General features: G+C 40.6%; 1 protein-coding gene across 2 annotated transcripts in view; it reads left to right on the top strand.

Moving 5' to 3' along the window:
• LOC134215866 (uncharacterized) overlaps positions 1-15048 on the top strand; it is a 94741-nt gene extending 79693 nt beyond the window's left edge. For both annotated transcript variants that reach the window (XM_062694964.1, XM_062694963.1), the window contains exons 4-5: positions 5165-5817; positions 13789-15048. In XM_062694964.1, coding sequence (XP_062550948.1) covers positions 5165-5817; positions 13789-14466 — 1331 coding nt within the window. In that variant the 3' untranslated portion in view covers positions 14467-15048. The remainder of the gene's footprint in view (positions 1-5164; positions 5818-13788) is intronic.
• The last annotated feature ends 378 nt before the right edge of the window (positions 15049-15426 follow it).

Here is a 15426-nt window from a genome sequence, read left to right on the forward strand (position 1 = left end):
AATTATAATGGCTTTTACTGGCGGAGTGATCAAAAGAAACAACTTTTCATTTCAACCATTTAGGGTCTCAAAAATGCGTTCAGAACTTGACAGAGATCGTTTGATTGGAAAATGAATGGTCTTGGTCATGATGTATCACACGAGTAGGTATAAGAAATAAAATAGGTTCCAACATGTAGGATAGACTAGTTCTACAATATCTTCTTCTACACGTGGTTTCGACTGGGTTACAATCAATCTTGGAAAAGAATGAGAGCTACGATCGTGGGAAGACTGAATAGTCATATGATGCAAATTATTTTTCAGTTAGATGGTCCAGGTAAATGAAGCAAATCACTACGATTTCTAAACATTTCCGTTCATATCACCTAAATTGCGTGTTTAACATTTGACGGAGCCGCATAACCGGGATAACCACACTTACATAATCTTATTACTAATAGTTACTGGGGAACATGTCACGATCTCTGAAAACACCACGTACTTTCCTGAAGGGGGCACAAAGGCATCAAATAGCCGCTCTCTGAAGGCGTCATTTTCCGAGCTGTGATCGATGTCATCGTATCCTACATAAGTTGCTATCGACGACGTTGATTCTGTAGAGATGTGCGACATTAGTCTCGACATCACGCGAATGGTGTCGACTGAAGTCCTAACCTTTGAACCACACTCGCGCAGAAACTTCAGGAAATATGGAAAATATACGTATGCTCGTATTTGTTGGCGTAAAAATAATATGATGCTTTGATTTTTGGCCAACCATTTTTTTGGCAGAAAATGAGTTATGGTACGGTGTTTTTTTTTGTGAATTTCCAATAAAAGAACATATCTAGGAAATTTTTTTCTAATGGGCGTAATTGATTATGACCTTGATTTTTAGAATGGCAATTGTGCTCTTAATTCAAACTATTATGGTCAACCGAAAGCATACATTGCGATCTAGTAACGTAACATTAGTTGAATGAAATATGTTGAATAGAGACAGTATGAGTCGTTTTAAGTTTCAAAGCCAAATACGGCTACGCCTATTTGAAAAAAGTTAGATCTAAATAATTTTCAATACAGACGATTAAACATGTTTGTCTTGTCGCTTATCGCATATACGACGAGATCCGGTTTAGCAACAATTCCAATTGCACAATCCAAAAATGCTCAAAGATGATTTCGAAAAATATTTTTTTTAGGCTAGCGCTATGTATTTAAAACAGTTCTGATTCGCAAAAATTGTCAATGCTTATAAGTGCAAATACCAAAAATATGGATTTAGTATTAGCAGCTGAAAAACAGGTTGGGAATAAACCTTTAAACATTACGAAGGAAAAAGTTATAGAACATGGCTAATCTTACTACCTACCTACCTACCTACCTGGTTGGCTACAGCGTCGTTACACCTATGCATGGCGTATTATAGAGCTCCATAATCGTCGGTCTTGGGCGGTGTTCTTCCAGTTTCCCCGAACGTTCAGGGTCCCCAGGTCCGATTCCACCGCGTGCAACCAGCGTGTTCGTGGTCTGTCACGAAGTCGCCGGCCCCTATCTGGTTCTCGGTTGAATATTGTTTTTGCTATTCTTTCTTCCGACATTCGCGCGGAAGGAATACGGAAGAAGGAAGAAGCAAGAAGAAAGAAGGAAGAAGGAAGAAGGAAGAAGGAAGAAAAAAGAATAGAAAAGAAGGAGGAAGAAATAAGGTAGAAGGAAGAAGGAAAAAAGAAGAAGAAAAAAAGAAAAAGAAGAAGGAAGGAGGAAGGAAGAAGGAAGGAAGAAGAAGCAAGATTCAAGAAGGGAGAAGGAAGAAGGGGTGAGGTGAAGAAAGCACTTCTCATTTTTCACTTCTTGCTTCTTTTTGCTAATTCGGCCTAATGGACATTCGGTCTAATGACCGTTCGGCCTAATGTCCATTCGGCCTAATGACCTTCGGCCTAACGGCCTTCGGCCTAATGGGCTGACACCGTAAAGAACAAATTTCGTTTTCGTTTGCATGTTGCGGGACCTAATTTGGTTACGTAATCCGTAAAAGGTCTCATTCGCAGCAGCAATACGTCTTTTCACTTCACGGGAAACGGCATTGTCACACGTCACAAGCGTTCCAAGGTAAACAAATTCTTCAACAACTTCAAACACATCCCCATCAAGCACTACCTCAGCACCAGCACCACTAGGTCTTCCTCTATCTCTACCTGCCACCATGTACTTTGTCTTGGTAGAGTTAATGGTTAAGCCTATCCTCGCCGTCTCCCTTTTCAGTGGGACAAAAGCCTCCACTATTGCTCTGCGATCGATTCCAATGAGGTCGATACCGTCGATTTCGTGAAAATCGCACCACTCGTGTCAACCCCTGACCTTCGTATTGCTCTATCAAAATCGATGTTGAACAGCAGGCACGAAATACTATCACCTTGTCGGAACCCTCTGCGCGTTTCAAAGGGACTCGAGAATTGCCCTGAAACTCGAACTACACACATCACCCGATCAATCGTCGCCTTAATAAACCGTGTCAGCTTATCCAAGAATCCGTGTCCGTGCATTATTGTCCATAGCTGATCTTGATCGATTATATCATTCAGGATGCTGTGGAGGCCTGGGGCCTTCATGTTTTTCGATGATTTGATGTAGGCCATCAATTCGCCTCCTCGGACAAGTCGTTGGGAATAAGATGGTATTGTTAGCATGCTCGTTAACAGCTGCTTCGTGTGGACTGACGGTGTTCTGTCCAAGATTGTAGGAGCTGACAAAGTAACGACCTATTTCGGTGACCTTCTCGGCAGGAGTTATCAAGCGATCCTTAGAGTCATTGCTGTCTAATGGGATTAGAGGTGAAATGGGCCGAGGCTTAGATTTTAGAATTTAGGTTAGCTTCCAGAACGGGTTAGCACAGTCTGGGAGAGCGCGGATCTTATTGGAAAACCCACTGTTTCTGAGGTCCACCATTCAGGTCTGGATAATTTTGGTCATACGATTGCACCGGGTTTTAGGCGCAGGCAGCCCAGTACGTTGGTACTGCCCGCGAAAGACATTTCGTTGACGGATCAAATCTTTGGCGGGTGTATCAATGGTTGGGGTGTTGCTTACCGGCAGGGCCTTTGGAACATGCTACTCGCGGGCTAGGGAGAGCGTGCAGCTGCTCGTCGACGAATTCGAATGACACCGGATGCCGCTGGTAGTCGATGTTCTCGTCCATGCACCGTTGAAACCGACTCCAGTCGACTTGGTGATAGTTACCCCCTCTCCCCTATGTCACACTTTTTGTATGAAGCATTCAAAAATATTGTATGGATTGTCACACTTCGGGCTACCCGCTCCCCCTCTAAGCGTTACGTAATTTATGGATGCTCCCTTACCTCGCGCTTCAGGTGGTTTTCGGTGATGAAAGCCGCGTCAATCTCCTTCTCCTGAAGGAAATCGCTGAGCTCGACGATTTTGTTCTTGAGCGAGCAAGCGTTCCAGTTTGTCAGACCCAACCTAAAAGCCATTTTCAATGACGAAAAGGCCCAGAGTGTAGATCTGATCGAACCGGGATTTGTAGCTTTGAAGCTGAGCCGCAAGTTTGCTAAATATTGTAGCCAGCTGAATCGTCAATATTGCATACAAGTTGTAAGCAATCTTGTTAGGAACAGGACCATTTCAGCATAGAATAGCGTAAATTTCCGCATGTCAAGTTTAAAGGTTCCCCCAAACACTGGTTGTTACCTTTATATCAGTTGAGTTATTAGGGAAAGAAAAAATCGATGAAGAGAAATTAATCAATACAGTTACACCCCTATGGTCCTAAGCGCGGGAATATATTTATAGCAAAACATACTTTTGAATATAAACAATAATGACGGAGCCATAAAAAATGAAAAACGATCCGTAAAACGCTACCATAAGTCCATAAAACACGGTGTGTCTATGAGGAAATATTATTTTTCAAAAATCAGTATCTCTGAAACACCCATCACGTGAAAGTATATGCTCCCTTTTTTCATATAGTGGGTAAACTAAAATGTTCTATCGGGGGATCTAGAACAATTTTTATTTTTTTCACTATTTTTGGTGCAAACTCCATAGAAATCTCAAATGATAGCCGATTGAACCCCCCCAAAAATGTATGGAAAAATGACCCCCGATAGAACATTTTTAAAATGCACTTACGTGAAAGAGGAAAACCTATACTTTCGTGTAGTGAGTGTTGTAGAGATACTGATTTTTTTTGAAAATAAGCCTCTTCGGACAAACACACCGTGAAAATAGTTCAGGAGATTTCATAAAGAATAAATTTTCGATTTATAGCTAAGCTTAAATTTAGCAATTGATAGGAAAATATGTTCCATTAATATGGTCAAGAAAAACAATACAATTCTTGCTATTTTCCCATGAACGTATGACACATGATCCATAAATCTTTGGAAAATGATCCATTGATTTATGGTAGCGTTTCATGGAACATTCAGATGTTGTTTACGAATCGTTTTTCATTTTTTTCTGGATCGTTTTTGCACATTGAACGGTGCAAAGTAAGTGCTGCCTATATTTATTTCTAAATTAATTACCTCAAACCCTTTTTTATTCATTGATATATCATTAAGTTGACGAATTGCGGTCCCCCACGGTTATGGTAGATTAAGGTAGATTACCATCTTTGGCTAATGTTTTTCTTAGCTTTTGAGCACACATTCTCACACACGGATAAATAGATATCTGCTTAGTTTGTCGAGCTGAGTCTATTGGTGTATTACATAGGTTTCCGAGCCCTCTATAAACATTTCGTTTGGAGTAAAATGACAGTCTTTCGGCACAACTTTGCTGTGCTAAAAAGATCACAAGTGAACTGTGAGCTTATTCGAAGGTTGAAAATGAACATCTTCACAAGACTGTTTGTATATAATTAGGTGAGCATTTTCTTATGAACATATTTAAATATCTTCTAGATTTATGACGTTGTTGGTATGTAAAGTTGTAAGTGTTATGCAAAGCTGTTGTTTCGATGGATACGGGGAATGGATTTATATCCCTATTATAGTTATTAATTATTAATTAATCATGGTATTTTCGATGGTGTATAATATAGCTATAATAAAATATATCGTAGCTAATGTCTGCTTTTAATTTAGCCAATGTAAAACAGGGTCGGTCTAAGGTTAAATCTCGAAGATATAACTTATTTTTATTGTTTTCTACTCAACAGGATATTATGCAGATGTGGAAGCCCGCTGTCAGGTGTTCCGAGTATGTGCCAATACAGACGATTCCGGTTCTGGATTTGCTTTCCTTTGCCCAAATGGAACTCTGTTCAATCAGAAATATTTTGTTTGTGATTGGTACATGAACGTTCGCTGTGAGGAAAGCGAAAATTACTACAACAGCAACAAGGACATGGGGAAAACCACCACCGACTTTGGAAAAATGATGGGAACTGTTATGTCGATGGTCGGCTACCCAATGATTTCCTCTCTTAAGGCGGCTGCTGGTTCAACCAACAATGTCAAGCCGAGCCCACTTAACGACGACGCTCAATCAAACAGGAAAGGCGGCTACGGCTCTAATACGGCCGATTCTGTTAGCAAAAATCAACCCCACTTTGGGCAGCATGGCAACGAGCATCGGATTATTCCGTCGGGCGTTGATGTGAAGAGCGGCGTTTTCCAATCAAAATTCAATAAGGAGAGTAGTTACCAGTCCCACAAGGGTAAGGACGTGACACATCCTTCGAGTCAAGTGTACGTCTCCAGTTTGGGGACTCTTTCGACGGACCCGCAGTCAGGTTTCGATCCGGTGAAATCAACTTTCCTGGTGCCACCGAGATTGACGGGTGGTTTGAAGCAGCAGTATAATGGAGAGGTAAGATACTCAATTTCCGCCAACACCCACTGATGGCAACGAAAATAGTTTAGTGTTCATTGTCTATCCAACGAATGTTTAGTTCTTCAGCTTTGATGGAGAACAGCTTTTATAAAAATGGGATTTCACCAAGAAAGGCGCATTTTAAAATTTGATGAAAATTTCAGATTGGTGAGAAAAAAAAATAATGGTTTGATGAACAGTGAATTGCACGTCACATGGATGGCTTTTCAGGTTACAAGACTCAGATAGTTTTCGACATCTGCGACTAGAGAAATGTGTTTTTTTCCTTTGAGCAAGGAAAAGATCCTTTGAGATCTCCGACCAGACATGAGAAATTAACTCAGGTAGTGTTAATGTGGAGATGGTAAATCATAGACTATTGAAAATTGCTCCATTTTGCTATTGCACAATGCAATCCGGAAATACATGACGTTTTAGGTGATGCCCAAATATAATGATTGCTAGGCAATGTTTATTACACTGAGGTTTATTTAACGCGGTTATTATTACGCGGTACCGCATGAATTCAAAACACAAGCTACGTGTAAAAATCAAGTCACCAAAAAATTCAAAATTTTGATAGAAAGCTTTTGAGAACCCCTAAATAATGTCCGATGAACCTCAAATTTTGCATATAGGGGCATATTTTAGGGCTTAGGAAATGATTGTGTAACATCAGGTTTTTAAATTCGATGAAAAATTGTTTTCGCCATAAGAAATTTTTTCGAAGTCCCAAAACAGTCGTTTTTTTTCAAAAAAATAATTCTTAAAGTTTCATGCATTTTGATTCCTTTGGCATCAAAAAACAAAAAAAAAATTCCCCTTTGTTAGAAAAAATGAAGTTTTGATTAATTTTGAGCACCACTAAATCATCCGATTTAGCTCAAATTTTGCATAGAGGGATATTTTTGGCTACAAAAAAGTTTCCGTATCGTCCGGTGTTAAAATCCGATGAAAAAAATTTTCATCATCTGAAAAAAAATTAAGTCCCAAAAATGTTCTAAGAGAAAAAACTCTCCCCTCGGATATGTTATCTTGCCGCGATGGGTGGCCTTACGCCATTAGCACTGATATGGCAACCAAAGACATATCCTGCCGTGGTGATATCACATGTTGACTATTTTTTGTTTAATGCCGCGTCACATATAATCTGGCATTGATGCACTGATTTTACGCATGTGCATGTGATTCAACGGACATCGTATCTTGGAGCCTTGAATGGTGGTGCAGACAGGTAGAGGCCCTTTTCACCAGTGATAAGGAGTCGTACACTTATTATGTAAGCATTTTTTCCCCATGTAAGATTTTTTCATACAAATGTTTTTTTTATGGAGCGTAAGATATTGACCAACCCTTCTCCCCCCATAAGCGCTTACGTAATATGTGTACGGCCCCTAATGATGTGTGATCTCTTCTCTGCGGCAATACTTTTTTGATGGATTCCCTGATGATGATGAGTCGTAGCTACGCTTAAACATAGCTAGTTAGGAATTAATCAGTAGAAAATATCATTAAGACATTAATAGGGAATTGACTCTTGGATTCACTGAGTAGAAGTTTTATCAAAACTAGGAACGTGGCACCTTTTTATTTTGTTATGTCTCATTTTGACGAGCCATAATTAAAAATACCACAAATTAAAACGATGGTATGCAAACAATCTTACATTGGCTTCATTCTCGATATTTTTTTAATAGATAGGGAATAGGCGTGATGAAGCTGTACTTTGCCACCGAAAAGTGAATCCTATAGCTGACCACGACCCATACAATTACAGTTATGCTACGCTTGCGTGTAAGGCTTTGAGACTATTAGACAACTTAGAGACCATTTCTTCACCTTCGCTTAACTTTTAAGCGGTGCTTTCTTATACGCTTGAACTAGGATACTCGCCTGAGAGGAGGTGACCTTTAGCAATAGAGACAATGAACTGACATCAAAACGTAACATATTCTACAATGGGTATAGAATTGAGCTTGAGCTTGAGCTTGATTGACTGCTCGTAGTAGCTACTCCATTATGACCAGATCAGCTGTTCTTGCACAGAGACCCAACAGAAGTTTGCTTGGGACTAGCACACATCTTCAATGTACAAGTACTGGTGATCTCATTTGTTAGGTCATACTGGCGCCAAGATTTTTTTATGTACAGGTTATCCGACTTCGTCAGTAGATGGGAATAACCAGCGCGGGGGGGGGGGCATACATTTTCAGTGCAAAACGTAAACAAACGAGCATGAATTCCATACAAAAATCCAAGATGGCTGAGTTGGGGATATTGACAAGTCGGATAACCTGTACATAAAAAAATCTTGACTGGCGCCTGCCACGTCAGAATGCAAGTCAATGTAGGGAAGGGGGAGGAAATGATGATGCAATCACTCGCCCACTGCAAGAAGAATATACCCCTGCACTTGCCACAAGATCATGCGAAATTTGTTGGAATTTTTGGGTTAGGTTCGAGAGGCAGAGGTCCGTCTTGGTTAACAAGCTGCCAATGTGATATATAGGAGAAGGCAATTGATGGAATTTTTAATTGGATGTAGGAAACGAGCTCTATAGTTCATTTCCAATTCTAGCAGATTACTGTTAGAATACTCAAGTTAAAAGTATAGGAATAGTAATGGAAACGGTATGGAAGTCCATTTCCAGTTCTAGCGATTGCTAGAACTTGAGAAATATAGAGAAAGATACAAAGTAGGAGGAATGCAACGGACCTGGGATTGAACCCACGACCTCTTGCGTATGAGGCAGAAGCAGTAGCCATATGACTACCAAGCTCGCTTCTACAATGAGTATAGAATTGAACAGAATAACGTAGGAAACATGAGATAACTAAGGCAGACAGAGTAATAAGCGAATTAAACGAAATAAGTGAACTGACACAGTGCGTCATAATTATGACTAGATTGACAGTAGATCCATAGACATAAAGAACTAAAACTGTCTAAACCTATCAACAATTCGAACCACAAGAAATGTTTGTAAACTCATTACCTGTTGAATCTTATTTGATTTCGATGCTGTTGAGTACCAACAGGCCCATAGCAATAGTATTCGGCATTGTCTTGAAATGAGCTTCAAAATATGTAGTAGGTATTAGGTAAGGTAGTAGGTAGTAGGTAAAATATGTAGTAGGCACGGTTCTGAATTGTGGCCTGGTGAATAGACTAAAAAGATTCCAAAATAAATTTTAAACGAGCCATATTTATCAAAATCTAGTGCGTTATTATTGTTTAAAAATGCATTTCTATTCGAGTTTTCTCTTTTTGTCATCATATCTACAATAAGACTGACTCTCGCAATTAGGGTGGTCTAACCGGTAGTACCGAAACCGGTAATACCGGTATTACCGGTCAATTTTGGGTACCAAAAATACCGGTTTTAGATACGGAAAATACCGGTATTTTCGGTATTTCGAATTCAAAAAATTTCGAATAATATTCAACTACATGTATCAGCTCACCTGCATGTAATCGCATACCTGTCCCATATAAATAAGAAATCCATCATAGATGGGACAAATATTCGATTACAAGCAATAAAGATTCATCGTGCAAAAACTACAATAATTAAATGCGGCCCAAGTAAGCATTAATGACGACGTTCACGCTACAACAAAAATCGATCAACATCGTCATTATTGCTTCATTCTCTTAGCCATCTGTCAAACTGTGAATTTCCTTTGACCTTTGACCTTGACCTTGACGCATTGTATGAAATCATGAAAAAGATACGAGTCGTAATAGTTCTTTCCTGGAGATCACCTGTGAAAAACAATTTTCTGCAAAAATATGTCCGTTCTGAATTCTTCTTCTTATTGGAATTACATCCCCACACTAGGACAGAGCCGCCTCACAGCTTAATGTTCATTAAGCACTTCCACAGTTATTAACTGCGAGCTTTCTAAGCCAAGTTACCATTTTTGCATTCGTATATCATGAGGCTAGCACGATGATACTTTTATGCCCAGGGAAGTCGAGACAATTTCCAATCCGAAAATTGCCTAGACCGGCACCGGGAATCGAACCCAGCCACCCTCAGCATGGTCTTGCTTTGTAGCCGCGCGTATTATCACACGGCTAAAGAGGGTCTCTCCGTTCTGAATTAGGAAAAGAATTTGAATTAGTGGCTGATGTCAAGGTACGCTGGAATAACATGTTATATATGCTCAAAGGGATCCACGAGTTGAAGCTTTAATACAAATTCAACTTCAGAGTTGATTGTTTGGTGGCTGGTGAAATAATTCAAGCCCTCGAACCTGTTCAAGCTGCTGTGGAACTACTCCCCAGATTCTGCACTCTATATGAAGCCGACGTGGCGCTGTAATTTATGTTGAAACAATTATCAAATCAGCCCATAGATATATCTGCCTCTTATTTGATGCTCTTAAGGAACGAATCCAAGAGAGACGATCCAAATACGCAGATCTTTTTATTTTTTTAAATAATTCTGCCGTGAAGCAATTAATCAGAAACGATTTTGGCATTTTCTTCGAGGCATCCAGAGCTACTTTGGTTAAGCTTCGGACGGGATCTTGAAGCGTCTAATCATTCCCGATGCGATCGTTGAAACTGGAACAACGACCATACCTGATGATCGGTACGAGAAAGATGCCACTATGGATAATTTTTCTGGTTTATCGTTTAAAGAACATCTATGAATCTGAAGGGATTAAAGCAAGTATTTGACACTGATTTTTGACGGTCTTGGAACTATTCGTCCAACTTCGGTTGAACCAGAGAGGGCATTCTCAGTAGTTGGCAACATTGCCAACAAAATCCAAAGCGGATGGTGGCGAAAACGATAATAAGTGATGCTACTTGAAGGGATTATTTTATAGTAAACTACTTGGATCAGGCCTTAAAAGTGACCATTTGAGCAACGTAGCTTAGGAACGTCTGTTAATAATCAAAAATAGAGGCTCGTAGAAGCAAATTTAATCACCGGATCAACAGGAATAGACGCAGTGTTAAGTTGGAGTGATGAGTGATAGTTATAATGGTAAAAACGGTGATCAGTGATGTTATTGAAGGGGACTATTTAATAAAACTATTTGGATCAGGCCTAAAACAGTGACCATTTGAGCAACGTGGCTTAGGAACGTCTGTTATTGATCTAAAATAGAGGCTCATAGAAGCAAATTTAATTACCATGGGGAATAACAGGGATGGACCCGAAGTAGAGTTTGAGTCTAGAGACTGCCAACGGGTTACATGAAAAAAAATGTTCTAGGAGAAAAAAATGATTTTTTTCAATTTTTTTAAAAATAACATCAGATCTCGACGTTGAAACTAGAGTTTCCTGAATCGTCAACAATCAGTACCTAGGCCAGACCAAGATGCAAGAGACTCTCCGGCAATCCCAGGGTCGGCTAACTACTGGGTAATCAAGGTTTTTTCGCGGTAAACAAAAACTAACAACACTGGAATTTTCACATTACTTATGCATTTTATTTGTCCCTAATTGTGGCGTGTGCGTGTTGTTCTGTGTAATACATTTGTGTTAATTTGTTAAGTGTGACCTATCTTAATGTTGGTACCGGTACATACCGCTGCTGCTGCTGCTGGTGACGGGAGCAGAATAGCCGACACAGCGACTCCTGCCCAGCTATGCGGCCAGAAATCTCGCCGTAATAGCGATGCGAGCGGTGAACGGGCAATCTTTGTCCGACGGGGCCAGCGGGCGTTGCTGGACGATGGTGGGCAGGCGTCTTCCCTCGTAGGCGCGATCGACCGGCCGTGGCTTAGCCACCTTGGACAGCCGAGAGGGGAAATCTCCTTTGCGATTAGGGCCTGCGGCCCGAGATAAAGGTCCTCCTTTGAGGATCCACGATCTTTTACGATTAGGCGCGGAAGCCAAATGACTTCGCGGGCTGAGCCGTGTGCTGAACGTAATCTACCACAAAAGGTAGAGGAAGAGATAAAAGAGATTAAAACCGGGTTTTCCAGTGCACAGCGTTGAATTACCTGAACAGGTTTCCCCAATTATAAAGTTAGCTCCTGCTAGGATGAGAGGGGGGAGGGGGGCTTCTCACCCTCTGTTTCAACTGCACTTTAAAAAAAAAACACTTCTTCAGCACACGGACGCCTGATATTAAAGAGGCCGAATTTGGGCAATGGCTCCTCTTTCAAAAGAAATTCCCTCCATATTTCCCGCTATTTTGCATGTCATTTCATCCAACATGGCATTTATCCAAGCTTGATGCCATGTTGGATATGTTATAGCACTCTCATATAATTACAGCGGTACCAAACCCTAACGCATCTGTGGTAGCTCTGCTGGTATTACACGAGAAACGTGAAGGCTCCGACAAAACAAAAATCTGCAATTTGTAATCAAACGGTTACAACGTTTCATGCTTTTTTAAATCATTTGGCATCAAAAACAAAAAAAAATCGATTTTCGACTTTTTCTTTGGTCCCCCCTTGGGAAAATTTTCATGGGTAAAATTTTTAAAACTTTCATGAATTTTAGGCACCCCTACATCATATCTGATTGAACTCAAATTTTGCATAGGGTCATATTTTGGGATAAGGAGACTTGTGAGCAATGTCGTTTTTTGAAATTCGAAAACGTCATTTTCATTGGCACTCTAGTATATAGCCATACAAAAACCCACGCCGATCACCTGCATGCGTGTAGCCGGGGCGAGCACAGTGTCCACTCCTTTTAGTAGTCATGACTGCAGCTGTTGTCGTTTTTGATACACAGCAGATTGAACATAATCTGTTGATCTAGCGGCACTACACCAACGGACTCGTACGTTGTATGTAGCCAGATTTACGAGTCATGTATCTGTAGCATACATAAATAAACAATAGGAATAGCACACAATCTTACCATCGCAGGCTGCCAGTTAAGGCGCTAGCGGGCAATCGCTTAGTATGGAGATCTTCCAAGTCGGCCCTTTGAACCACTCCAGCTGTACAGGATCACCAAGTAAAAAAATAAGCGTGTTTTTTTTATCATAAACATCATTGGCTCTTATTTGAACCTCATCCTCCAAGACATCTAGTCATCAGAGCTCTTGGGGCAATAACCACCTCGCCTTTTTACGGTCTACGGTTGCAGATGTCGCCTTCTTCAAGGCCAGAGAGGAGAGCAATACTCCTTTCGTGCCCTTCAGAACACTTCCGAAAAACTTACCGTCAAATTTGACGGTAAGTTCTTCGAGGAAGTTTTGAACACGTCCCGACCCTATTCCGCGGCTTGTCACGACTGTTAGATTGATGATATGACCGCATTAACACACCACGAGAAAATATCCAGCCTCCGTAACGGGACCGGGGATAAGAAGTGTGAACAGGGTTTGAATCCAAAGGAGAATGAGAAAATCTCTCACTTATCATGTCCGTATACACTCTCGAAAGGTAGCATACCGTGAGAGACGTTTTTCGGTAGCTGTTACGATAATGAACTGATTCGGGGGACCACAACCCATGATAAATTTCTTTTAATAAGCCACAATTGCGGAGGGCACCGGTTCTGATGTTGCATTTCAACTTGTTTTACACAGCTGTGAGAAAAAAATATGCTCCCCTACATGAAATGAGCGAGAATAACGCGTTTTATCAAACCCTCTCAGTGGAAGCCGCCTATCCAATCCGAATAAGTTTTTTTTCCAACTTGTATGATGGCTTGTTATGATTCGAAGAGGTTTTTGCCTTTCTTTTATCGTTATCTATTGAGAGCGATTTCTGCTATCCCTGAGTGTGGAACAAGAGACATGATGAGACTCATTTATCAAAACTGCGGCACTACCAAGGATATACCTACCGACCGGATTGAATTAGATTCGTCAACGCATGGCTGGGTGGCAACTAACCAAAGCTTTTTATTGGGCTGCTTTGACGTAAATAAATGTAACTGGTGATTACTTCAATATTCCGAATACAGCGAGAAATCTCCGTTTCAAAATTTTAGCTCACAGAGTCTTTCTTAATAATAATATATCTATTTTTTGCAGGCTAATCTCGCACCATCGGTGCCCAAACCTCAATTCGAACTACTGATGGGCAAGCTGTTGAAAACGTGGACCGACATGGGCTACGCCAAAGCTCCTTCGTTGAACTTCCGACCACCCGTAACTATTTTGCCCCCGTCAGGCGTTCTTCCACCATCAACGTTTCCATTTGGTACGAATCGATTGTGGGTCGTCGCTGGCAGGCCTCAAGTCACTCAACTTCCTTCAGTACTCAGTCATCCCAATCCGGCCCCGGTGCAGAACGTGATACGAGTGAACAAAGTATTCGTTGCACCGCAAACGTATCGCCCATCGAGTTACGTTACTTTCCCGCAAGCACTTATTCCGCAATCGACCGCGCCAGGATTCATAGTGAGAAATCGACCACCAGTCGTAAATCCATCATTAGTTCAGCTCGCCCGGCGGAGTGACGTTGCACTTCAAAGAATTCTGCGACCAGCGCCACCATTAGCACCAGCGCGAAGAGGCGGCACCGGATATGATGTAGAAATTGTTCCCTCTAATGGCTATTATCTGAATAACGACCAAGAGAAAAACTCATATTTTGATTTACTGAACACACACACTGGACCGGTGAGCAATTCGAATTACTTCGCTGGTTTATCATCCTACAACGTTCCAATCAATAGTGTGGGACCACGCTACAACAATAGCCCTTAAGAGGATTAAGTTTAGTCTGAGCTGTAATCGACTAACGTTGTACTACGTTATAGCGGCTATTAGCTTAAGTTTTCGTAGTTGGTATCTAACAGATCCGATTGTAGTTCCATTGGTGAATAATTTATTTATAGAAATGATGAAATAAACGCGGCTTTAACTCAATAAGTTATACCACTTCTAAAAACGTTTGATTACGAATGGACGGTGGCAGATTTTTTTTTCAATTCAAAAGTGGGCCTGGCACTTATTTTGTAAACTAGATTTCGAGGTAGTTTGAAAACGTTGGAAAGTTGTTTCCAATCCAGAGCAGTTTCAATTCGCGGTGAATATGTTTTATTACAAATAATATAGTAATTATTGTTCGAAAATCGATAATAAACAATTGTATAGTACGAACAAAATCGTAACAAACCAAAAAATATACCTACACTCAAAATGTTTCACACATTAATGGTTGTTTCTCGTATCAAATCTTTTGATGATTTGTTGATCAATGATTAAGCTTTGTCAAAACAATAATAGCATGTAATTTAATGTAAGGAATACCTCGTTAAAATATATCTATTGGGTTTGATTCCGTTATCGTTTTAGCAAAATGGTGGGTCACTCGAAACTCGGATGGTATAGCGTCATGCTACTCTGAAGTGAAAGAAAATCATAGATATGTGAGAAGCGTCTCGAACAATTTTGTTTGTCTTTATCCCGTGACGCAGGGTAGACTGCGAATACATTCCCCAATACTCAAATCCGTGTCTTTTTTATAATAAGTCGCCTAGTAAGTGTGCACTGTATAAACCCGTCCTTCCCACTCCTAGATAATTCTGGCCGCAAATAGTGGTCCTCATACTTTCGTCAACAAAGTTGTACCTTCGAAAACGAACTTTTTATAGAAGCCTCGGAGACCAATAGTATTATATACCATTCGACTCAGCTCAACGAGCTGAGCAAATGTCTGTCTGT

Source organism: Armigeres subalbatus, chromosome 2, assembly GCF_024139115.2.
Source record: "Armigeres subalbatus isolate Guangzhou_Male chromosome 2, GZ_Asu_2, whole genome shotgun sequence".
Lineage (NCBI taxonomy): Eukaryota > Metazoa > Arthropoda > Insecta > Diptera > Culicidae > Armigeres > Armigeres subalbatus.